Genomic DNA, 26,540 nt, shown 5'->3' with positions numbered 1-26,540 from the left:
AAAAAAAAAAAAAAAAAAAGAAAACATAAATAAAATGAAAATCTCCTTTGACCACTGCGTATCTTCTCATCCCCACTCCATTATCGTAAAATGGGTTTGTATTTCATCCTTGGTTTAATGCCTTTTTAGTAGACCACTTTTATTATTTTTTTGATACAGGGTCTTACTGTATTGCTTAGGCTAGAGTGTGTTGGGATTCACTCGGGGTGGCTGGCAAAATATTGGGGAAAATTACAAGATTATAGTCTCATACCTTTTGGAAGGCTGGAAGATTTTAATGGAACAGGCTGAAGGCAGCCAGCTCTTACCTTAGAACTTTAAGTCATAGGGTAAGATTAGGATAATAAAGCTTCCCCAGTTAAGTCTGTTTACCCCACATCCCTTTGTCTCTACTGCTTACTCAAGTAAACTTTGTGCTGGATGGTCCTCTCAGGGGAAGGTTGAAGGAGAGTTACCGGTTAATGGTGTTTACTCTGAGCTCCAGAACCAAGACCTTTTATCATCTTAAAACCACTGTTTTAACCAAGTTAATTATCCACAGTATGTTGACTTAGAACCTCTGCTATTAAATCTAGCTGAATAAATGTGAGGAGGAGCAGCAGCAAGTGGTGGTCAGTTAGCTGCAATCACCCTCTAAAAGCAGCTGACAGCCATCCCTAGCCCACTCAGATTCACTGTATTCTGGTGTGTGTGAGTGCATTTTATTCATCTGGTGTTGAGTCAGGGTCTGCAGGACAGACCTCTGCAGTTTGTGATCAGTGGTCTCAGGTAGTGACCACGACATGATCAAGGTGTCAGAAGTGGAGTAGCATAATCATGGCTCACTACAGCCTTGACCTCCCAGGCTCAAGTGATCCTGCCACTTCAGCCTCCAGAGTAGCTGGGACTACTGGTGTGCACCACCACACTGACTGATTTTTTGTACTTTTTTGTGGAGATAGGGTTTCACCATGTTGCCCAGGCTGGTCTCAAATTCCTGGGCTCAAGCAATCTTCTTGCCTTGGCCTCCCAAAGTGCTAGGACTGCAGGTATGTGTCACCACACCCAGCCTTCGACATTTTATTTTATTTTATTTTATTTATTTATTTATTATTTTTTTTTTTTTTTGAGACGGAGTCTCACTCTGTCACCAAGGCTGGAGTGCAGTGGCATGGTCTTGGCTCAGGGCAACCTCTCCTCCTGGGTTCAAGCAATTCTCCTACTGAGCCTCCCAGATAGCTGGGAGTACAGGTGCATGCCACCACACTGAGCTAATTTTTGTATTTTTAGTAGAGACAGGGTTTTACTATGTTGGCCAGACTGGTGTCAAACTCCTGACCTCTGACCTGCCTGCCTCGCTCAGCCTCCTAAAGTGCTAGGATTATAAGTGTGAGCCTTTGTTCTTTTTTAATCTAGTCTTGTTTATGACATTTAGCTTCTTATTTTCTCTTTATTATTTCTCCTTATAATTTTACTTTCATTCCCCTTTCTTGCCATTAGCTCTACTAAAAGTATCCTGAAGGGCTATGTGCAGTGGCTCACACCTGTAATCCCAGCACTTTGGAAGGCTGAGGTACACCAGTCACCTGAGGTCAGTAGTTCAAGATCAGCCTGCCAATATGGTGAAACTCCATCTTTACAAAAATTAGTAGGGCATAGTGGCGTGCACCTGTAATCTCAGCTACTCGGGAGGCTGAGGCAAAAGAATCTCTTGAACCTGGGAGGCAAAGGTTGCAGTGAGCTGAGATCATTGCACTGCACTGCAGCCAGAGCAACAGAGCGAGACTCTGTCTTAAAAACAAAAACAAAAAAAGGCATACTAAACATTGCCAGTAATTTCTTAATTAGTAAATATAATGACATTTTCTTGAGGACTTTTTATCCTAAAGTATCACATTACCTTTTTCTTCAATTTTTACGTATGGTTCAATTCTTGTCATTTACTATTCTGAAAAACTATACTCACTCATGCTCTTCCTCTTTATTGAAATGACTCCCAGATCTGTCTTTATTCCTGACCTCTTTTCCTCATTTCCTTTAGCACCTAATTTCTACCTGCCCTGTGGACATTTCTATTTGTGTATACATGGTATTGCCAGTCAATCTAAAACTAAGCTGCTTATCTTGACTTCTCAATTTTTGGTTTTCGATATTACCATTCTTCTTGTCCACCAGCTATAAAACAAATTTTGTTTGTTTGTTTTTGAGACAGGGCCTGGCTCTGTCACCCAGGCTGGAGTACAGTGGCCAATCTCTGATCACTGCAACCTCCACCCCCACCCCTGGCTCAAAACATCCTCCCACCTCAACCTCCAGACTAGCTGGGACTACAGGTGCACTACCATGCCCAGCTAATTTTTGTATTTTTAGTAGAGACAGGCTTTCGCCATGTTGCCCAGGCTGGTCTCAAACTCCTGGGCTCAAGTGACTTTCCTGCCTCAGCCTCCCAAAGTGCTGGGATTACAGACATGAGCCACTGTACCTGGCCAAAACTTAAGTTTTTCTTGTTTTGTTTGTTTTTTTTAAAGAGACAAGGTCTTGCACTCCCAGGATAAAGCCTCCCAAGTAGCTAGGAGCACAGCACAAGCTACTGTGCCCAGCTAATTTTTTTTTTTACTTTTTTTTTTTGTCACAGAAGTAATGATGAGTCTCACTATGTTGCCCAGGCTAATCTCAAACTCCTATCCTCCACCAGGCCTCCTACCTTGGCCTCCCAAAGTGTTGGGACTACAAGAATGAGCTACCTTGCCTGGCCTTTTTAAAGTTTTTTGCTTTCTTCTTTCCTTCCACATCTACTTGTTCATCACATATTGTTGATTTTCCTTTTTCTAGCTTCAATTTTTCGCTTGGTCTAGTTTGGCCTGCAGAGTGGCACTAGAGTAAGCCAAGGCACAATTATCATGCCATTTCCATACTTGAAAATCTGCCAGTCTCTGTGTCACCTAAAAGGATAAAATGTCAACTTCCAACAGGGTAATGTACTTTCATCTGTTGCCGTAATCCAGCCCCAAGCTACCTTAACCATCCTCTCCTGCACTCCTCTTCATTGTCCCCTGAATATATCCTGGTCTTTCATCTCTTTATTTTTGCTTCAGGTGCCTTCCTCTCTCCTAACACCTGGCCAAGTCTTACCCATATTGAATTCTGCTGAAATATCACAGTGAAGCCTTGCACAGCTTCCCCACAGAGTTAATAACTCCTTTCTGTGTTTCAGTAGAACCTTTATGCATTTATTAGAGTATCACATTATACTGTAAATTTTTTAATGTGATTGTCCCATGTCTCAGAGCTTCCCACACACACATAACCTTACCGCCACCACACACGTTCATCTGGAAGTTCATTGAGAACAATAACTGCCTGTATTTCCTAGCCTATTTTCCCACAAGGGACCCTGGCTCACTGCAGCCTCCAGCACCCAGGTTTAAGCAATTCTCATGCCTCAGCCTCCCAAGTAGCTGGAATTACAGGAGTGTGCCATCATGCCCAGCTAATTTTTTGTATTTTTAGTAGAGACAGGGTTTTATGAACTCCTGGCCTCAGGCAGTCCTCCTGCCTCAGCCTCCCAAAGTGCTGGAATTACAGACATGAGCCACCACACCTGACCTGCCTCCTAATTCTTAAGTGCTGTAGTTCACATAGATGAAAAAAAAAATTTTATATATATATATATATATATTTTTTTTTAAGATGAGCTTTCACCCTGATGGCCAGGCTGGTCTTGAACTCCTGACCTCAGATGATCCACCCAGCTGGGCCTCCCAAAGTTCTAGGATTACAGGCGTGAGCCACCACGCCCGGCAGATGAAAATATTTATGTGTCCCATTGCAGTAAACTGAAAGGATTTGCATCTCTGGAGGAAGCTCCTTATGGCTGCTTTAAAGTACCACAGTAAAATAAAACACATGCATTTTTGTACTGGCTGTAATTTTCTGGGAAATGTAAATGTAAATTTTTATCTGTATACACTATAATTGGGCAGCATGATGCAGTGAGAAAAAGCTGATGATTTGGAGCCATGCCCCAGGTTGCATCCATGCCTCTCTGCTTACTGTGTGGCTTGGCCAGATCACTTAACCTTTCTGGGCTTTTGGTTCTTGTTTAAGATGGAAATAATTATGCTTTCAGGGTTTACGAACATCAAAGACAAAAGATACAGCATGAATATACTATACTCAATAAATGATTGCTCAGTATTCATGGGGAATTGGTTCTGGGACCTCCCAAGGATGCCAAACTCTGTGGATGCTCAAATCCCTGATATAAAATGGTGTAGTTTTTGCATATAACCTATGCACACCCTCCTGTATACTTAACATTCTTTCTAGATGATGTATAATACCTAATACAGGCTGGTGCAGTGGCTTACACTTATAATCCCAGCACTTGGGGAGACTGAGGTGGGTTGCTCATCTGAGGTCAGGAGTTTGAGACCAGCCTGGCCAACATGGTGAAACCCTGTCTCTATGAAAAATACAAAAAAAATTAGTTGAGCATGGTGGCAGGTGCCTGTAATCCCAGCTACTTGGGAGGCTGAGGCAGGAGGGTTGCTTGAACCCAGTAGGCGGAGATTGCAATGAGCTGAGACCCCACCATTGCACTCCAGCCTGGGGGACGAGCAAGAAGACGCCGTCTCCAAAAAAAAAATAAGTAAATAAAACCTAATATGGTGTAAATACTATGCAAATAGTTGTTACACTGTCTTGTTTATGAAATAAGGAAAAGTCCATACATGTTCAGTACAGATGCAATTTTTTTCCAAATGTATTTTGCCCAAGATTTTTTTTTTTTTTTTTTTTTGAGACGGAGTTTCGCTCTTGTTACCCAGGCTGGAGTGCAATGGCGTGATCTCGGCTCACCACAACCTCCGCCTCCCGGGTTCATGCAATTCTCCTGCCCCAGCCTCCTGAGTCGCTGGGATTACAGGCACACGCCACCATGCCCAGCTAATTTTTTGTATTTTTAGTAGAAACGGGGTTTCACCATGTTGACCAGGATGGTCTCGATCTCTTGACCTCGTGATCCACCCGCCTCGGCCTCCCACAGTGCTGGGATTACAGGCTTGAGCCACCGCGCCCAGCCTGTGCCTGAGATTGGTTGAATCAACAGATGCAGAACCCTTAGATGGAGGGCTGACTGTATTTCTCTTCACCCTTTTTTTTTTTTTTTTTTTTTTTTTTTTTGGTAATGTGTCATGACTATGGTTATGTTTTTGATAAATCCGCGTGCTTTAACTTCCATTCCACTTGGATAGATGATGTATTAGTCTCCTTGATGGTGTGCTTTCTGTTTCAGAATTCTTGGGTGCAATATTTTTAATCCTGAGACAAAATAAGCAATATGTACTTCTTTTCACTGTCAAATAGAACCTTCCTTACGTTAACCAGAGTATGAATCTTCAAATTTGTTCTGAATTGAGTGCTTGTTTTCTTTCCTTAGAACAGTCATGTAAATACACTATTATGGCACTACATATAATACAACAGCAGCAATTTAAAGCTTATTCCACACTTGCGTTCTATGTTCTCAATTTTTCTATTCTGCTGCACTCCAGTTTTCATCACAGTGATTTCTCTGGCAGGAGTCTAATTTCCCAGAACTTCCTAAGATTCCAAAATAAACACCTACAATTTGAGTCGGCAAAGAAAGGCTTTACTACCAGCTGTTTTTTTTAAGAAACTGTACCTATCTTGCTTAATTTAGTGCCCGTGAGAAACTATCTTATTGATAAAGTCCCCTCACTTTTTTCTACATACTTTAAAAATAATTAACTTGTTTGACCAGATAGACTATAATTAGTCACAAATGAACCCTATGAAGGGAGATTGTCTTTGTTATTCATCCTTTCCCAACTGGTTTGTAATACCTAGCTTCATCTTAATAAAATCTTTCTACTCCAACCACATTGGTCCATGAACTATGTTCATTTCCACCTCTAAGCTTGCTTATGCTGTTTTTCTTACTTCAGATAACCTTTTCTTTCATATCTAACTTGAATTCTCATCTGTAGTTCTCTCCTTTTATTGAAACCTAAGCTGCTTCATCCTGTTTCTTGGTCTCTCATCACATTTCTGTATTAAGGTTACTAACACCTTTTCCTGACACTTAATGCTTGGTATGGTAGTTTTTTGGTGATGCTCATGTGCATGTTTGCTTATTAACTAGACTGTAGGTTCCTTACATGTAGTTCCTTGTGGCATCAGATAAAGAATGTACTTATTAGGTGCTCAAGTGGATTTAGGAGGAGATCTTGAATAATGCTAGATTTAGGGCAACTTTGTCATGTATATTAAATTGTTTATAAATTTTCCATTTTACTCTTTATAACTGGCAAAAACCATCATAGTTTTAAAATCACATGGAATTATATTACCAATACCTATAAGACTCTACATCTATTCTTAGGAATAAGTCATTGTCCTTAGATTTGTCTAGTTTAGTTCTCTTTTCTTGTCTTCACATAATGATAGTGATTTGTTCTTTGATCCCCAAACCAATCATGATACTTCCCAGATTCTCTCTTTACTTTGTAAATTAATATGCCCCAACTTGGTGAATGGGATGGTGTCAGAGTACATATATATACATCAGCAAGTAGTTGGCATTTAGAAAAGCTAGCAGAAGGATAATAAGGGTGAAAGAAAATGAAAGGGTTTAAATGAATCTTAAGTAGTGATGTGGCCTATTGAAAAATTGGCGAATGACAAGGAATCCAGAACATTTTCCACTGAATACCAGGGTGCCAAGCAGAATTGCTTTATGTGATAACGGTAAGAAAACTGCCTCCGTAAGTTTTAGGCATAAGGCATAAATGGAAAGCTGACACCATCACTGTCATCATTGTCAGTGTTGTTATTGCCAGTGGTTACATAGAGGTTATATATGTGCCAGGCAATTCTTAAGCAGTCTCTTGATCGTGTTTAATCTTTTACAATAGGGGACCTTAACATAAAACATTTTTTATGCTAACACTCCTTTGGTGGCCTGGTTAAGACTATGGGTTCCTTCTCAGAATGTTTTTGAAAGAATGAAACAAAATAACAGAGCATTAGAAATAAAACCAATTATATTGAAGTATAGCTATCAAAATATTAAAATTCTAATATAGTAATATGAGCTTTAATACATTAAAACATAGGATTTATTGGTTGACCTGATAACTAATTTCAAATTATAATGAGCTAAATGTTATTTTGGGACCTGCACAGCTGTAAAGTAATATGAAAATTTCTGGTTGCTATACTAATTTCTAATTGCTACACAGCTAATATTACTGTGGTTTGCTTGCATTCATTATTGAAGAAAAGCTAGATTTTATTTAGAGCTTAGCAAAAATAAACATGTAATGGTTTTTCTCCCCTCATCCAGATTTACCAATCCCTGTCTCCTAAATTTTTCATAGACTCCAGATTAAGAACCCCTGTTTTGCAATACCTCTGTGAAAGAGATTCTATCATTTAACCTATGTAGTTAGCAGGGGTTTGAACCCACACAGTCTGGTTCCAAAGCCCAGGTTCTTTAACCAGCTAGAATATCCTGAATTCACAATATCTTTTTCCCCAAATTAATTTAACCTTGTTTCCTTAGGAAAAAATACCTTCAGCATTTTACGTATTATTTAAAATTAAAAACCAAATGTTTAGAGTGAGCATAAAATGGAATTTCATTTCTATGTTACGGTGAGTTAAGAATATTTGCAAAGGGGAAATCAGAAAAAAGGAAAGAAGAATGGCTAGAGCAGAAGTTTTCAAATTTTCAGGATCATTATCACCTGAAGGGCTTATTGAAACAAAGTGCTGGGTACCACCAGGGTTTCTAATTCTGTTGGTCTGGGGCAGGGCCTAAAAATTTGCGTTTCTAATAAGTTCCCAGGTGATGCTTATGCATCACACTGAGGACTGAGTTCTGAGAGGATTGGAGAAAACAACAGGGAAAGAAATACTTAAGGAGAAACTCTTAGTTTGGTGAGAAATTACAGCTTCCTCTTTCCTTGGGTGTGGACTTTGAGTGTTTCGGTTTTGGCTAATAATTAACTGGCTATTTTCCATTTCAAAAGACAAAACGGAAGACTAGTCCCATCTACTCAGGAGGCTGAGTTGGGAGGATGACGGGAGCCCAGGAGGCTAGGCTGCAGTGAGCGGTGATTGTGCCACTGCACTCTTGCCTGAGCAACAGTGAGACCTTGTCTCAAAAATAATAAAAACTCTTTAGAGTTTACATTCTGTGATTGTACTGAGGCCATCTCTTAGTACCCAACACAGTATCAAGATCGTTTTGGTTGCACATGACTTGTGTGATGATGCAAATTGGTTAAGCCAAAAAAACCCAAAAATCTACTGGTTTATGTGAGTTAGCAGTACAAGAATATATTTAGCTTTAGGCACAACACAGCTTGATCCATGTCTCAAACAATGCTGCCAGTTTCCACCTTTACTTCCTCTGGATTATTAAGGCTCCACTTAGTTGGTGACTCTCCTGGCAGCAATAGCCTCACATTCTCTGCCTCTAAGCCCAGCAAAAGAGAAAAGTCTGTGTACCACTTTTCCCAGCAAAAATTCTGAGGTTCACTAGACCAGCTTTAGGGGCCCAGCCTCCCAATGATGTAGTCTGGAGGATGGGTTACTGTGGCCAATGTTAGGGTTTCTGGGGTTGGTTACAACATGAGCTGCCTAAACCACATACATGGCTGATGTTGGAGGGAAGAATGATTTTCCATAGAAAGTGTGGGATACTGTTTGCTCCTAGATAGTAAGAGGACTTGTATATACATTAAACATCAAATTTCTAGTCTCCCCTCCATTCTGAGATCTTGAGAAATTGTAAATGCATCATTTTCAAATAGTTCTTCTCCGTCTTAAAAGGAAGGAGGTGGAGAATTGGGGAATAAATAGTTGAAATAGATTAATTACATAGAGTGGGAGGTGTAGGGTATGGAATAGCAAAAAGGGAAAGCATAATTATAAGACCTTCTCAGGTGATGTTCCTGGTCAGTCTATCAGAGGTTTAAAAAAGGGAGTAGGAGACAGGTATGGTGGCTTATGTCTATAATCTCAGCACTTTGGGAGGCCGAGGCAGGTGGATCACTTGAGATCAGGAGTTCAAGACCAACCTGGCCAACATGGTAAAACCCCATCTCTACTAAAAATACAAAAATTAGTGGGCATGGTGGTGGATGCCTTTAGTCCCAGTTACTTGGGAGGCTGAGGGAGTCTGAGGCAGGAGAATAGCTTGAACCTGGGAGGCAGAGGTTGCAGTGAGTCAAGATTGCGCCACTGCACTCCAACCTGGGTGACAGAACAAGACTCAGTCTCAAAAAAAAGTGGTGGCAGTGGGGAGGCAGGAAGCTAGACTGTATGCCTGCAGTTCTGGGTAATCAGGAAACTGGGCCAGAAGGATCACCTGAGCCCAGGAGTTTCATTGGAGTCCAGCCTGGACAACATAGCCAGACCTATCTCATAATAAAAATAAGGAAAGAGTATTTATCATGTGTGTGTCCTCCCCTCCTTTTTTTCAGCTCTTAAGACTAATCGCACTATCTTATATGCTGATATTGGCCTAAAGACATTCATGTGACCATTTTTACATGCTTTAATTTCCTCTTTGCTCAGCCCTCATTTCACAGACTAGTATTCTTTCCATACTGGATGGGTTAAATTTAAATACCTAGTAAGATCATAAATCAGTTAAATTCTTTTTTGTTTCATTTTTTTTTTTTTAAGGAGAAGTTTTGCTCTTGTTGCCTAGGGTGGAGTGCAATAGCACTATCTCAGCTCACTTCAACCTCCACTGCTGTGAGTTCAAGTGATTCTCCTGCCTCAGCCTCCCGAATAGCTGGTATTATAGATGCCCGCCACCACACCCAGCTAAGTTTTTATACTTTGGGTAGAGATGGGGTTTCACCTTGTTGGCCAGGCTAGTCTCGAACTCCAAGACATCAGGTGATCCACCCACCTCAGCCTCCCAAAGTGCTGGGATTATAAGCATGAGCCACCGCTCCTGGCCAGTTAATAAATTCTTTATAACATAACATTTTTGACCAGGCACAGTGGCTCATGCCTGTAATCCCAAAACTTTGGGAGGCTGAAGCAGGAGGATTACTTGAGCCCAGGAGTTTGAGACTAGCCTAGGCAACATAAGGAGATCCTGTCTGTAAAAAAAAAAAAAAAAAAAAAAAAATTAATTAGCTGCATGTGACTGGGCACAGTGGGTCATGCCTGTAATCCCAGCATTTTGGGAGCCTGAGGTGGGCAGGTCACTTGAGGTCAGGAGTTCAAGACCAGCCTGGCCAACATGGTGAAACCCCATCTCTACTAAAAATGCAAAAATAAGCTGGGCATGGTGGCAGGCACCCTGTAATTCCACTACTTGGGAGGTCGATGCACAAAAATCACTTGAACCAGGAGGCAGAGATGCAGTGAGCCAAGATGGCACCACTGCACTTCAGCCTGGGTGACAGAGTAAGACTCTGGGCTGCTGGTTGCCCATTTTTGTGGTTATTTCTTGAAGATATGCTAAACAAGGAGTAGATTATTTATGCCTCCCCTTTCTAGACCATGTAAGGTAACTTCTTGACATTGCCATGGCATTCGTAAACTGTCATGGCGCTGGTGGGAGTGTAGCAGTGAGGATGACCAGAGGTCACTTGTGGCCATCTTGGTTTTGGTGGGTTTTAGCTGGCATCCTTACTGAAATCTGTTTTATCAGAAATATCTTTATGATCTCTATTTTGTGCTGACCTCATATCTCAGCTTGTGACTTAGAATGCCTTAACTATCTGGGAATGCAGCCCAGTAGGTTTTAGCCTCATTTTATTCGGCTGCTATTCAAGATGGAGTTGCTCTGGTTCACACACATCTGACATTGCTCTTTCAACTGAAAGCTTAACTCCTGATAAGTTCCCACTATAAATCATCATTCAACTATCTCATTTACCGTAGTTGTGAAATTAATTAGAAAAAATCTGAAAGTGTATGCTTTAAATGTAAGTTCTAAAAAGTAAAGCCATACAAGTATTTAAGGCTGAAATATACTGATGCCTGCAACTTTGAAATGCAGCAAAAAAAAAAAAGGTGGATGGATGTGTGAGAAAGGAAAGATAGCAAAATGATAAGGATTATAGGATCTAAATGTTGGTTATATGGGTATTCACTGAACAGTTTCCAGCATTTTTTGGAAAGTTTGAAATTTTTCATAATAAAATGGTGGGGGAAAATAAACCTTATCTAGAATTTATGAGGAATATAATAGCTATGCAAGTATTCTCATTAGATTGAAATATGAAATTTGACCTATCATTTCTCTAGGTTAAAAACAGATTAATGTAAACTATTTCAGTTGATTCAACCTAGTACTAAGGTTGTATGAGTAGATGTATTTTATTTTTCTAATGACTGAAATTGAATTAATTTAAAATTTGATTCACCTTAATACTGATTAGTAATGCCAGCATAGCCATACTTAGCTACATATGTGCTGAAATAAAGTATGAGAATAAAAAGTCTAGATATTCTGCCAATATTTTGTTGCTAAAATGATATATTCCATTTCGTAGATGTATACAAATATGTTCACAAAGTTACCTCAGTTGTAGGGAAAAATATATACTAGCAACATCTCAACCAGTCTATGTGCCAGTATACTTAGCAATTGAAGTTTTATGCAAAAATCATAGATTAAAACCCAGTCCTACCATGGGTAGCCTTGGTGGTTGCACAACAGTATAAATATACTTACTGCCACTGAATTATAAACCTAAAAAATGGCTAAAGTAGTAATTTTACGTATATTTTATGACGATACATTTTTTTTAAAAAAAACAAGATATTCTTTGGGAGGCCGAGGCGGGTGGATCATGAGGTCAGGAGTTCAAGACCAGCCTGGCCAAGATGGTGAAATCCCATCTCTACTAAAAATACAAAAATTTGCCAGGCGTGGTGGTGGACGCCTGTAATCCCAGCTGCTCAGGAGGCTGAGGCAGAGAATTGCCTGAACCTGGGAGGCAGAGGTTGCAGTGAGCTGAAATCGCGCCATTGCACTCCAACCTAGGTAAAAGAGTGAGACTCCATTTCAAAAAAAAAAAAAAAAAAAAAAAACAAGGTATTTTTGGACAATCATAAGACTGTGTGAATGCCCAGACAGCTTAGCTAAAGTGGGTCAGAAGGGTCAGAATGCTAAACAAATGCTACCTGCGTTCTAATTTTGCTTAGATCCTATGAAACCTGACTGAATTTTAAAGCTGAATAAAACCACAATTTTAAATACCGTTGCCATGGATTTAGTTCAACTTTTTTCCTGTTAGAATTGAAAAATTTTAATTGGATCACACAATTGAAATTCATGTTGTTCCACAAGGACTGGAGACCTCACCCATCTATAACACCTGACTATATAGTCTTTCCCACTGAGCATAGTTAAGCTAGTTGTTCTGATAGAAGCCACTTATCCAATTAAGTGAAAAGTGCACAGTAGGTAACGTGCTTTAATTAGCAGTTGTTTCCACTAGTACATATTTTAATGGAGGGAAGGAAAGAATGGTCTCATTGAATTCAACTGTATTTGCCCTAATGGAAATCGATGTCAAAACTTGTGTCAATTGGGAGAAAAACTGAGGAATTGCAACCTTATTCCATAAGAAAAAAATTAGACTTCATGAAGTACCCTTAAAAGCAAAGTGGGAAAATGTTTTAAAATTACCCATCTCGATAGAATTTTACTTTTATTAACATAAGCATCCCAGAGTTGATACTTGTAGATTTCAAACTTCAAGCATATACACCCAAATTTATCATATTGCTATCGTAAAAAAAAAGTGATATCTTTATCTCCTTTGTGCTTTTTTGAAAACATAATATTTTTTCTCATGTATTTATACTTTACCAGAAAGAGAAATGGGTTTTTTCTTTTCCTCAGCTGAAAATGGAATGAGACCATATGTAAAATCACTTGTGTAATACTTTGTTTTTTCAAGCACAAGAGATTGGTGTTGTTGAACTGGGAGAACGCTGAATCTAAAATATTACTGTGCTTACTATTCATGAAAGAATTATTAGGTCTTATAAAACAAAAGCAGCTTGAGGCATGTCTTCTTACACTCTGGTTCATTAGAGAAGGTGAAGAATTACTGAAAAGATAGAGATTACATAAAAACAAAATTCAGAAAACATAAAAGTCTGTAGAGGAAGACAAGGAAAAACAGAAAAGGTAGAAACTGCTCTAGTGGGAATGTATTGGTTGTTTTGTCTCCATAGTCTTTTAATATAGGACAGAGATTATATAATACAACATAGTAGGCTTATCCCATTAAGTAAGAGCTGTAGTATAGAGGAGGCTGGAGTCCTACAGATAAATGTTGTCATTTTCTCTTTTAATTTACAGAAGTTGCTGGGTTTGTTTTGCTACTGATGAAGATGATAGAACAGCTGAATGGGTGAGACCATGCAGGTGCAGAGGATCTACAAAATGGGTTCACCAAGCCTGTCTACAACGCTGGGTGGATGAAAAGCAAAGAGGAAATAGTACAGCCAGAGTGGCATGTCCTCAGTGCAATGCCGAATACCTAATAGTTTTTCCAAAGTTGGGTAAGAATATCTTTAAAAACAACACAGATACATTTACGTAGCTTTATGGTCTCGTTTATTTTAAAATGACCCACCTGTTTGGTTTTGTGGGTGTGTGTGTGTGTGTAAATTTCTATATTCTCTTTCTTTTGTTTCCTCTCTGAATGTCAGAGACATTTATTTGTTTTGCTAACAGTTTACAGTATCCTTAATATATCCCCAGATTTATCCATTAGTCTGTATACTGTCTTTATTTGATAGAGAACTTGCATACTTGTGTGGATATAATTGAGTAACAAAGCTATAATAAAAAGCTGACTTAGCTTAATTCTCTGGAGACAGTTGGTGTAAGAGAAAGAAAGCAGTAGTATATTCTAATACATCTCCTTAATTCTTCCTGTTAAGTAATAAAAGTAGAGACATTAAAGATTTAATAAGAAATGAAGTTAAACTCATCTTTGGAATGCAATATGTGTGCTTTCTTTAATAAATACCGCTGTCCCTTTTCTATGAAGTGGCAAATAAGAAATAACCAAAGATCTTGGAAAACAGGCCTAGCATGGGAAAAATAGTATAACAGACTGCTTCTTTAGCAGCAGTATAACTAGCATGGGAAAAATAGTATAACAGACTGCTTCTTTAGCAGCAGTATAACTAAGGCTGAGGCTGAGTGAGCCTGTTCCATTACAGCCATACAGTTACAAATTGGTGTCAATCTCTTGGCTTGGTGTTTATACCATGCCAAGTTTTGTTTTTGTGTTTTTCTTTGTTTTTAGAGACAGGTTTTACCATGTTGGCCAGGATGGTCTCAATCTCCTGACCTCGTGTTCTGCCCGCCTCCACCTCCCAAAGTGCTGGGTTTACAGGCATGAGCCACCCGCCCGGCCTGATACATTGTTTTTTATAAGTGCTGTTCATACTGAAATCAAACCAATGTTTTTGAAAATGAGGCGACATAAATGTAGATAATGAAGTGCTTTTCTAATGTGAGAAGATTAATAAGGGCAAACAAAATTTCCATGGTTGTCTGTTTTTCTCTAACATGCACAGGAAAAAATGATCGCTTCCTATGAAAGAAAAGTAGTGTAGTAGAGAAAGTACTGTTTTCAAACATTTGGAATTTGTGGACCACGTGATGGGTCTTCAATGCATACCACTGATTTTAGATAAACACAGAAGAATAATCCAAAACGTTTTTATTGTAAGATCAAAGCAGTCTTTTTAAATCACTATCTGAAAAAGCAATGATTGCTACAGTCTTTCACCACATTAATTTCACCACCATTAATATGGTGAAAGACCCGAAGTCCAAGTTAAGGTTTCCTATTTAACCGATTTCTTTTCTTGCTCTTAGTTTTTAGATAGCCCCATATTTGAATTATAGATTTGGGGAAATCAACAAGTATATGGTATTTCTTTTAGATGTTTTAGATATTCAAATGGACACAAAAATTATCACAAGAATTCTCATTGAAAACTACATCAAGTTGACAAATGCATGGCACTCAACAGGAAAGGTGAACATTTTAATTTGGGAGATGGCAATGTGTAGATCTGTCCTTTTGGTTGAATTCAGTTCTAGGAACTGTGTTTTCAGGTTTAGTGCAGTAATTGAATATGATTTCAAGTCTACCTAGTTGTTAGAAAAGAGCAAAATTCTTTGGTTAAGCCATTTGTATCATGATTTAGTCTGCATATTTTGTTACTAAGAATTGTGACTGACACAGTGGCTCACACCTATAATCTCAACACTTTGGGAAGCTGGGGTGGGTAGATTGCTTGACACTACCCTGGGCAATATGGTGAAATTCCATCTCTACAAAAAAATAATAATAATAATAACTGGGCATGGTGGCACATGCCTGTAGGCCCAGCTACTCAGAAGGCTGAAGTGGGAAGATTACCTGAGTCTGTGAGGTGGAGGCCGCAGTGAGCTGTGATTGCACCACTGTACTCCAGCTTCGGAGACAGAGTGAGACCCTGTCTCAACAACAACAAAAAAGAATTGTAGCCAGTCATGGTAGCTCACATCTGTAATTCCCGCACTTTTGAGGCTGAGGTGGGTGGATTGCTTGAGGTTAGGAGTTCAAGACCAGCCTGGGCAACATAGCAAAACCATGTCTCTACAAAAAAAAAAAAGAATTAGCCAAGTATATGGAGCACACCTGTAAGTCCTAGCTACTTGGGAGGCTGAGGTGGGAGGATCACTTGAGCCCAGGAATTCAAGGCTGCAGTGAGCTATGATTGTGCCACTGCCCTCCAGCCTGGGCAACAGAGTGAAACCCTATCTTTAAAAAAAAAAAAAAAAAAAAAGAGAATTATAATTTTACCCTGAAATGATATGTTCAAGCTAATCACTATACTGCCTGTCATAGAGGTATGGCACTTGAGTTAGCCACTTAAAATCATAGATATGTTTTAATGACATCATCAGTGTTATAAAAAAATGAATATATGCTGAGCACAGTGGCTCACACCTGTAATCCCAGAACTTTGGGAGTCCGAGGCAGGCGGATCACCTGAAATCAGGAGTTCGAGACCAGCTTGGCCAACATAGTGAAACTCCGTCTCTACTGAATATACAAAAATTAGCCAGGTGTGGTGGCAGGAGCCTGTAATCCCAGCTACTTTGGAGCCTGAGGTAAGAGAATTGTGTGAACCTGGGAGGCAGAGGTTGCTGTGAGCTAAGATCACACTGTTACATTCCAGCCTGGGCAACAGAGCAAGACTCTATCTCAAAAAAGAAAAGAAAAAAAAAAAAAACGTGTATCCTTCAAGTAGGTATTGTTAGCATATTTCCTCTTGACAAAACAGAAAAAGTCTTTATTTTTTTTTATTTTTTTTATTTTTTTTCCCCAAACAGAGATGGGGTTTTGCCATGTTGTCCAGGCTGGCCTCTAAACTCCTGGGCTCAAGCAGTCCACCCACCTTGACCTCCCAAAGTGCTAGGATTACAGGCGTGAGCCACAGTGTGCCCAGCCTGCTTCTGCATTCTTAACATACTGAAGGTTATCTGCTCAAGGGCTACAATTTTAATTATATTCACAATTTTCCATGCAGTTACTAACAATGACTCAAGCCAGCGGTTGTCTGTAAATTAAGCCATGTGTGAATTGGCTTTCAGGTGGTGGGCTCTTCATTGCTGCCCACAAAGCTAGTGCTCTAGCCATGCTGATTCCAGCACAACTCTTCAAGTCAAGGTTCAAAAATAATTGTTAGTTAAAAAGAAAATATATTCTTGTAAAAACTTAAAAAGTTGCTTGTATTTCTTGATTAACATACTACAGTTGTATATGCTAAGAGTTGATTCATACTCTGTACACTAGTGGCTTCATGCAGCCATAAAACAAAATACTTAAGAGCATGCATCCGTGATAGTAATTGTTCTTCCTCTCTGTATAACACGCATAGCACATAACGTCCAGTAGTGTCATCTGATGATAGAATTTTGCCGGTAGATTGTTTTGTTTCCGTCTGAGCGTGTTTGTCATTAATTTTCCAGCTGACAGTAGTTAAACCTGTTTTGTTAAAAAAAGTTGAAGTACCTTTGACTATTATTTTGCTGTTTTAGTGACAGAATTCATAGTGGAGACTTTGCTTGGTTTACTGGAGTGGTTGAAAATGATGTGAACACTTCAGTGGCTTCTTGTCCCTATTTAATACTGTATCACAGTACAGTGGGAACAAGGATGTCTCCTAGTACAGAGTAATCACTCCTAGTTCACCAGTCACAGCCCATTCTAAGTTCAGTCTTCACTATAAAATCATACTGGTATCATTTATGGCATTCTGAGTTAAATGTATTTTTATTTTTCAGTTTTACTCTTCAATTTTTTCCTTTTACTCTTTTGAACTATTGATTCATTTCCCTAAATTTGAGATTTAACACAATATGATACGAACAACAAAATATGTATTTAACCAATGTAAACAGTTCACAGGTTGTGGAAGTATGTCAGTCCTTTCCTTTTCATTTTATTATGATAGTCTTTTCTTATCTTTGTGGAAAGCTTGGGTGGTGCTTACAGTATAACAGCATTAAAGAACCTAAAAGGATTTCTGTGAAAGTCATAATCTTCTCAAATTTGTGAAAGGTTTTAATCAAAACTTTTATCACTTTTTTCTCAAACTGCCTATAGACCAGTTAATAGATTGCCAGGGAGTGCCGTTGGTCCCCAAACACACTTGATAAACACTGACTAGAAGAAGGAATAAAAGACACAAGATACAGAGAGGGAAAGGTAGTGATGGTTAATATTCTGTGGGATGATCTCTGTGGAGCAGATTTTGTGTGTTTTTTTTTTTTAACTTTTCAAATGGATTTACTCCCAGTCTGGCTCGCTAGCTGGCCAGTTCTGTATCTTTTCTGGTACTTAGTCACGGCAGGAATGAAGAGGTAGTAAAAGTGTGTGTTCTTCATTGTTAATAGGGAATTACTTATTGTGCTCAGTTGTGAAAAACTTAACAGGATTCATCAGTTTTATCCTTCTCACTTTTTGCCACCATGTTACCATTTGCTTTTTTCTAGTGAGTTAGCCTAGTTGTATATATACGTCTGCTTAAAACCTTGCTACTCAAAATACGATCTGAGGACCAGCAACGTTAGCATCATCTGAGGGTAATCAGGAATGCAGAACACACCTTTACACCACCTCCCTTTTTCTGAATAGAATTCTGCTTCTTCTTTTTTCTTTTTTTTTTAAAAAACAGTGTTTTGCTTTGTTGCCTACACTGGAGTACAGCAGCGTGATCATAGGCTCCCAAGTAGATGGGATTACAGGCATGTATCACCGTACCCAGCTAATTTTTTTTTTCTTTTTAGAGAAGGGGAATCACTATGTTGCCCGTCTCGAACTTCCTGGCCTCAAGTGGATCCCCCTCTCAGACCCCCTTGGCCTTCCAGAGTGCTGAGAATGTAGGCAAGAACCACCATGAAATCTGCATTTTAATGAGATCAGTGAGTGATTTCTATGCACATTAAACCTTTTTTCTCTTTTTTTTTTTTGAGGTGGAGTTTCACTCATGTTACCCAGGCTGGAGTGCAATGGCGCGATCTCGGCTCACCGCAACCTCCGCCTCCTGGGTTCAGGCAATTTTCCTGCCTCAGCCTCCTGAGTAGCCGGGACCACAGGCATGCGCCACCATGCCCAGCTAATTTTTTTTGTATTTTTAGTAGAGACGGGGCTTCACCATGCTGACCAAGATGGTCTCGATCTCTTGACCTCGTGATCCACCCACCTCGGCCTCCCAAAGTGCTGGGATTACAGGCCTGAGCCACCGCGCCCTGCACATTAAATTTTAAAAGCACTGCTTTAAAACATGAGTACCAACTGAACAAAGTTTGTTTTATAAATAAAAAGTGTCCATAAACTTTGAGACTTGGTAATAACCTTGTTTAGGAAGAAGAATTCAGAAGAGAGCATCTCTAAAAAGGTCGAGAGATCTTAACTCTCAAGGGACTGATTCACACTAGATTTATTTTCTTTTACTTTTTTTTTGTTTTCTTTTTGAGATGGATCTTGCTCTGTTGTCTAGGCTGGAGTGCAGTGGTGTGAACTCGGTTCACTGCAACCTCTGCCTCCTGGGTTCTGTCGATTTTCCTGCCTCAGCCTACTGAGTAGCTGAGATTATAGACATGCGCACCACACCCGGCTAATTTTTGTATTTTTTGTAGAGACGGGTTTTCACCATGTTGGCCAAGCTGGTTTCGAACTTCTGACTCCAAGTGATACGCCTATCTTGGCCTCCCAAAGTGCTGGGATTACAGGTGTGAGCCACCACACCCAGACAAGATTTATTTTCTTTAACTTCTTTCAACATTGTTTTGTAGTTTTTAGCAGGTCTTGTACTTCTTTTGTTAAATTTGTTTCTAAATGTTTTGTTTGTTTTTGATACTATTGTGTAAATAGAATTGTTTTCTTAACTCTATAGGGTTTTTTTTTTTTTTCTCTTGAAAGAGAATCAGCAACAATTGATTTTTGTAACTTGACCTTGTATCCTGTGACCTTGCTGAACTTCCTTAATTCTGATTTTTGGTGGATTACTTAGGATTTTCTAATATAAGATCATGTCATTGGTGAACAGAGATTTTTTTTTTTTTTTTTGATGGAGTCTCACTGTGTCACCCAGGCTGGAATGCAGTGGCACAATCTTGGCTCACTGCAACCTCTGCCTCCCAGGTTCAAGAGATTTTTCTGTCTCAGCCTCCCAAGTAGCTGGACTATAGGCATATGCCACCAAGCCCAGCTAATATGTATATTTTTAGTAGGGACAAGGTTTCACCATATTAGCCAGGCTGGTCTCAAACTCCTGACCTCATGATCCGCCTCCCTCAGCCTCCCAAAGTGCTGGGATTACAGGCGTGAGTCACTCCGCCCGGCCAACAGAGATAGTTTTACTCCTTCTTTCCCAATCTGAATGCTTTTTTATTATTATTATTTTTTAATTGAAATGGAGTCTCACTCTGTCATCTAGACTGGAGCGCAGTGGGGCAATCTCAGTTCACTTCAATCTCTGCCTCCTGGGTTCTGTCAGTTCTTCTGCCTCAGCCTCTCCAGTAGCTGGGATTACAGGCATGTGCCACCACACCCAGCTGATTTTTGTATTTTAAGTAGAGACAGGGTTTCACCATGTTGGCCAAGCTGGTCTCGAACTCCTGACCTCGGGTGATCCACCTGCCTCAGCCTCCCAAAGTTCTGGGATTACAGGTGTGAGCCACCATGCCCGGCCCAATCTGAATGCTTTTATTTCATTTTCTTGCCCAATTGCCCTGGCTATAACCTCTTGTACAGTATTAAATAGAAGTGACAAAAGTAGACATCCCTGGCTGGGGTGTCTCGCACCTGTAATCCCAGCACTTTGGGAGATCGAGGCAGGCAGATTGCTTGAGTCCCAGAGTTCAAAACCAGCCTTGGCAGTGTGGCAAAACCCCATCTCTACTAAAAATACAAAAAATTAGCTGTGTGTAAGAGCACACCTGTAGTCCCAGCTACTTGGGAGGCTTCAGCACTAGAATCACTTGAACCCGAGAAGGCAGAGGTTTCCGTGAACCAAGATAATGCCAGTGCACTCCAGCCTGGTTAATTGGAGTGAGATCCTGTCTCAAAAAAAAAAAAAAAAAATGCTAGGAACTCACGACTGTAATCCCAGTGGTTACTTAAGCCCAGGAGTTCAAGACCAGCTCGGGCAACATGGCAAATCCCAATCTCTGTAAAAAATACCAAAAAAAAAAGCCAGGTATGGTGGTAGGTACTGAGATCCCAGCTAGGAGAGAGAGATTTTTTTTTTTTTTAACTTAGACTCTTTTGTATTAACACTTAGCTTAAAACACATATTGTACAGCTGTGCAAAACTTTATTATCCTTTTTCTATAAGCTTTTATTTTTTTAAAACATTTTTATTTTTAAACTTTTTTGTTAAAAACTAAGAAACAGATATACACATTAGCCTAGGCCTACACAGACTCAGGTGATATCATCAATTAATATCACTGTATTCCATCTCTACATCTTGTCCTACTAGATCTTCAGGGGCAAAAACAAACATGAAACTGCTATCTCCTATGAGAATAATGCCTTCTTCTGGGCATTAGGATTTGCCTGAGGCTGTTTTACAGTTACTTTTTTTTTTTTTTTAAGTGGAAGAAGTATACTCTGAAATAATAAAAAGTGGTTGGGCATGGTGGATCATGCCTGTAATCCTAGCACTTTGGGAGGCCAAGGCAGGAAGGTCACTATAAGTCAGAAGAGAGAAACCAGCCTGAGCAACAAAGCAAGAAAGTGTCTCTACAAAAAATAGCCAGGTTTGGTAGCATGCACCTGTAGTCCCAGCTATTTGGGAGCCTGAAGCAGAAAGACCACCTGAGCCCAGGAGTTCAAGGTTACAATGAGCTATGATCATGACACTGCACTCCAGCCTGGGTGATACAGTGAGACCCTGTCGCTAAATTTTTTAAAAAAGTGTTTTTAAGTAATGATAGAGTGCAGTAGATACATAAACCAGTAACATAGTCATTTATTGCCAACTATGATACACTGCACATAACTATTATAGGTTACACTTTTTTTTAAATTGCATTTTAGATTTTGGGGAACATGTGAAGAACATGCAATATTGTTGCATAGGTACACACATGGCAGTGTGTTTTGCTGCCTTCCTCCCCATCACCTATATCTGGCATTTCTGCCCATACTATCTCTCCCCAACTCCCCACCCCCGCTGTCCCTCCCCTATTTCCCCCTGACAGACCCCAGTGTGTGATGCTCCCCTCCCTGTGTCCATATGTTCTCACTGTTCAATACCCGCCTATGAGTGAGAACATGTGGTGTTTGATTTTCTGTTCTTGTGTCAGTTTGCTGAGAATGATGGTTTCCAGGTTCATCCATGTCCCTACAAAGGACACGAACACATCGTTTTTTATGGCTGCATAGTATTCCATGGTGTATATGTGCCACCTTTTCCCTGTCCAGTCTATCATCGGTGGGCGTTTGGGTTGGTTCCAAGTCTTTGCTATTATAAACTGTGCTGCAATGAGCATTTGTGTGCATGTGACCTTAGGTTACACTTTTATATGACTGCCAGTACAGTAGATTTGTTTACAGCTTCATCACCACAACCAGGTGAATAGTGCATTGCATTACTATGTTACCACAGCTACAATGTCACCAGGTGATGGGAATTTTTTGGCTCGATTGCAATCTTATGGGGACCACCACTGTGGCCATTATTGACCAAAACATCAAGTACAGTGCACTACAGCTATAGTTATTAGTGAAAAGACTGGCTGGGCGCGGTGGCTTATGCATGTAATCCCAGCACTTTGGGAGGCCAAGGCGGGCAGATCAGAAGGTCAGGAGATCGAGACCATCCTGGCAAACACTGTGAAACCCCGTCTCTACTAAAAATACAAAAATTAGCCACATGTGTTTGTGCATGCCTGTAGTCTCAGCTACTTGGGAGGCTGAGGCAGGAGAATCACTTGAACCTGGGAGGCAGAGGTTGCAAGGAGCTGCACTCCAGCCTAGACAACAGAATGAGACTCTGTCTCAAAAAAAAAAATAGTATATAGTAGTCTCTTAGGCCTTCACATTTACTCTTCACCCATTCACTGACTCACCCAGAGCAACTTCCAAACTTCCAGCCTTTCAAGCTCTATTCATGGTAAGTGTTCTATACAGGTGTACTATCTTTTATCTTTTATACCATACATTTGCTGTACCTTTCCTACGTTTAATAATACAAATACTTACCATTTTATTATAATTACCTACAGTATTCAGTGCAGTAACATGCTGTGCAGGTTTGTAGGCCAGGAGCAGTATGCTATATGCCATATAGCCTAGGTGTGTAAATAGGCTATACCATATCTACTCTGATATTCACAAAACCACAAAAGGGCCTAACGACACATTTATCCCTGTGCATGGATCCCCGTCATTGAGTAACACATGAGTGTATGTTAACTGGGTTTTTCAGAGGTGGCCTTTATCAGGTTGAGGATGTTCCTTCTATTCCTAATTTGTTGAGGGCTTTTGTCATGAAAAAGTGTTGGGTTTTGTCAAATGCTATTTCTGTGTCTATTGATAATCATGTGGCTATTGTTCTGTATTCTATTATGGCATATTACATTAGTTGATTTTCATATTAGACTGGCCTGGGGTTCCTGGGATAAATTCCACTTGGTCATGTTTTCTAGTACTTTGTTGGGAACTTTTGTGTCTGTACTCATAATGGATATTGGTCTGTAGTTTTTTTGTGATATTTTTGGTTTTGGTACTGGAATCATACTAACTCATAGGATAAGTTGGGAAGTGATCCCTCTTTTATATTTTTGGAAGAGTTTATGAAGGATTGGTGTTTTAAATGTTTGGGAGCAGTGAAGCCATTTGATCCTGGGCTTTTCTTCATGGGAAATTTATTGATTACGAATTCAGTCTCATTACTTCTACGTCTATTCAGATTTTCTATTTCTTTTTGAATTAGCTTTGATAGTTTATATCTTATGAATTTGTTCATTTCATCATTATCTCATTTGTTGGCATACGGTTATTTATAGTATTTCTTAATCCTTTTCATTTCTCTAAGATTGGTAATAATGCCCCTTCCTTAATTCTTGATTTTAGTCATTTGAATCTTTTCATTTTTTTCTGGTCAGTCTAGCTAATGATTTGTCAGGGTTTTTTCTTTTATTCTTCTACTCTGTTTCATTTTTATCCACTCTAATCTTTATGTCCTTCCTTCCTTCTGCTTGGCTTGGGTTTAGTTTACTTTTCTCTTTCTTGTTCCTTAACGTAGATTTGATGACCTCAGATCTGTCTTTTTTTTTTTTTGAGACAGAGTCTTACTCTGTCACATGCTGGGGTGCAGTGTTACAATCTCAGCTCACTGCAGCCTTGACCTCCTGGGCTCAAGTGATGCTCCCACCTCAGCCTCCCAAGTAGCAGAGACTGCAGGTGCTCATCACCATACCCACCTAGTTTTTGTATTTTGTTTATAGAGGTAGGGTTTTGCCATGTTGTCCAAGCTGGTCTCATACTCCTGAGCTCAAGTTTTCTTTTGAGACAGAGTCTCGCTCTGTCACCAGGCTAGAGTGCAGTGGCGCGATCTCAGCTCACTGCGGCAATCTCAGCTCACTGCAGCCTCTACCTGCCGGGTTTAAGAGATTCTCCTGCCTCAGCCTCCCAAGTAGCTGTGACTACAGGCGAGCCCCACCACACCCAGCTAATTTTTGTGTTTTTAGTAGAGTTGGGCTTTTACCTTGTTGGCCAGGATGGTCTTGATCTCTTGACCTCATGATCTGCCGCGGTCAGCCTCCCAAAGTGCTTGGATTATAGGCATGAGCCACCATACCTGGCCCCCTTCTTATTCTTTTTCAGAGCCTTGCCATGTTGCTCAGGCTAGAGTGCAGTGGCTGTTAACAGATGCAATCATAGTACACTGCAGCCTTGAACTCATGGGTTCAAGTGATCTTCCTGCCTCAGCATCCTGATTAGCTGGGACTGCAGGTGCATGCCACTACACCCAGCTCCTCTTTCTGTTTTTTTTAGAGACAGGGTTTCACCATGTTGGTCAGGCTGGTCTCGAACTCCTGACCTCAGGTGATCCACCTGCCTCGGCCTCCCAAAGTGCTGGGATTACAGGCATGAGCCACCGTGCCTGGCTTGTTTTTGTTATTTTTAAATAGATTTTACTTTTTAGAGTGTTTTTAGATTCACAGTAAAATTGAGCAGAAAGTACGTAGTTTGCATATGCCAGTCTCCACCTCTGACCACACCACATGCAGAATGGTCACTACTTTCCCCACTGTCAACATCTTGCACCAGAGTGATACATTTATAATCAATGAACTTATGTTGACACATCATTACCACCCAAGGTGTCCATAGTTTACATTAGGGTTTACTCTTGGTGGTATACATTCTGGGTTTTGACAACTGTATAATGACATGTATCCACCATTATAGTATTATACAGAATAGTTTCACCTAAATATCCTCTATGCTCTGTCTGTTCATCCTTCCCTTCCCTGAGTCCCTGCCCACCATACATCTCTTTCTCCATAGCTTTTCCTTTTCCACAGTGTCATATAGTTGGATTCATACAGTATGTAGCGTTTTCAGATTGTCTTGCACTTGGTAACTGCATTTAAATTTCCTCTGTGTCTTTTTGTAGCCTGATAGATAATTTTATTTTAGTACTGAATGTACTAAAATTCCATTGTCTGGATGTCCCACAGTTTATTCATTCACCTGCTGAAAGACATCTTGGTTGCTTCCAAGTTTTGGCTGTTATGAATAAAGCTGTATACCTCCTTGTGCAGGATTTTGTGTGGACATAAATTTTTAATTCATTGGGGTAAATACCAAGGAGCTTGATTGCTGGATTGTATGATACAAGTATGTTTACTTTTGTAAGAAGCCTTGAAACTGTCTTCCAAAGTGGCTGTACCATGTACCATTTTGCATTTTCACCAGCAATGGCTGTACCATGTACCATTTTGCATTTACTTAACTGCATTTTCACAGTTACTGTAGCTCCATATCCTTGCCAGTGTTTTTTTTTTGGGGGGGAGTGAGGGGGTGTATTCTGATAAATGTATAGTGGTATATCATTTTAATTTGCAATTTTCTAGTGATATGTGAAACATCTTTTTTTTTTAAGATGGGGTTTCACCATGTTGGTCAGGCTAGTTTTGAACTCCCAACCTCAGGTGATCCGCCCACCTTGACCTCCAAAGTACTTGGATTACAGGCGTGAGCCACCACGTCTGGTCTGTGAAACATCTTTTCATATGTTTATATGCCATCTATATATCATCTTTGATGAGATGTACAAGTCTTTTGCTCATTTTTAAAATCAGAGGGATAGTATTTTTATTGTTTACCTTTAAGAGTTCTTTGGATATTTTGGATATTTACCTTTAACAGTTCTTTGTCAGATGTCTTGGGCTTTCTCCTTACTTCTCATTTTCTTAATCTTTATTCTTTTCTAATGTAGACATTTACAACTATAAATTTTCCTTTAAGCACTGTTTTAGCTGTATATCATAATTTTCGTTGGGTTTTCATTTCTCTCAAAATATTTTTTAATTTTTCTTGTGATTTCTTTGACTCACTGATTATTTAGGCTGTGGTTTTTAATTTTCACGTATTTGTGAATTTCCCAGATGTCCTTCTGTTATTGATTTTATTTCATTGTGATCAGAGCGCTTACTTTGTGTGATTTCTTAAATGTATTAAGACTTTTAATGGCCTAACATAGGTTTATCCTGGAGAATGTTCCATGTGCACTTGAGAATACATATATTCTGCTGTTGAAGTTTAACCAGACATGGTAGCACATGCCTGTGGTCTCAGCTAGCTCAGGAGGCTGAGGCAGGAGGATTGCCTGAGCCCAAGAGTTTGACACTGCAGTGAGCTGTGATTGCACCACTGCACTCCAGCCTGGGCAACAGAGTGAAACCCTGTGTTAGAGAGAGAGAGAGAGAGAGAGACATAGAAGTCTCC

At 39.8% G+C, this 26,540-nt stretch overlaps 1 protein-coding gene across 1 annotated transcript in view; it reads left to right on the top strand.

Moving 5' to 3' along the window:
• Positions 1 to 26,540, top strand: part of MARCHF5 (membrane associated ring-CH-type finger 5) — a 60,361-nt gene that overhangs the window by 5,938 nt on the left and 27,883 nt on the right. The window contains exon 2 of the mRNA XM_032245544.1: positions 13,355 to 13,557. Within this exon, the coding sequence (XP_032101435.1) occupies positions 13,355 to 13,557 (203 nt within the window). The remainder of the gene's footprint in view (positions 1 to 13,354; positions 13,558 to 26,540) is intronic.

The sequence above is a fragment of the Sapajus apella genome, unplaced genomic scaffold, assembly GCF_009761245.1.
Source record: "Sapajus apella isolate SASKATOON/1434 unplaced genomic scaffold, GSC_monkey_1.0 scaffold58, whole genome shotgun sequence".
NCBI lineage: Eukaryota > Metazoa > Chordata > Mammalia > Primates > Cebidae > Sapajus > Sapajus apella.
This window is presented reverse-complemented; position numbering and strand designations above follow the sequence as displayed.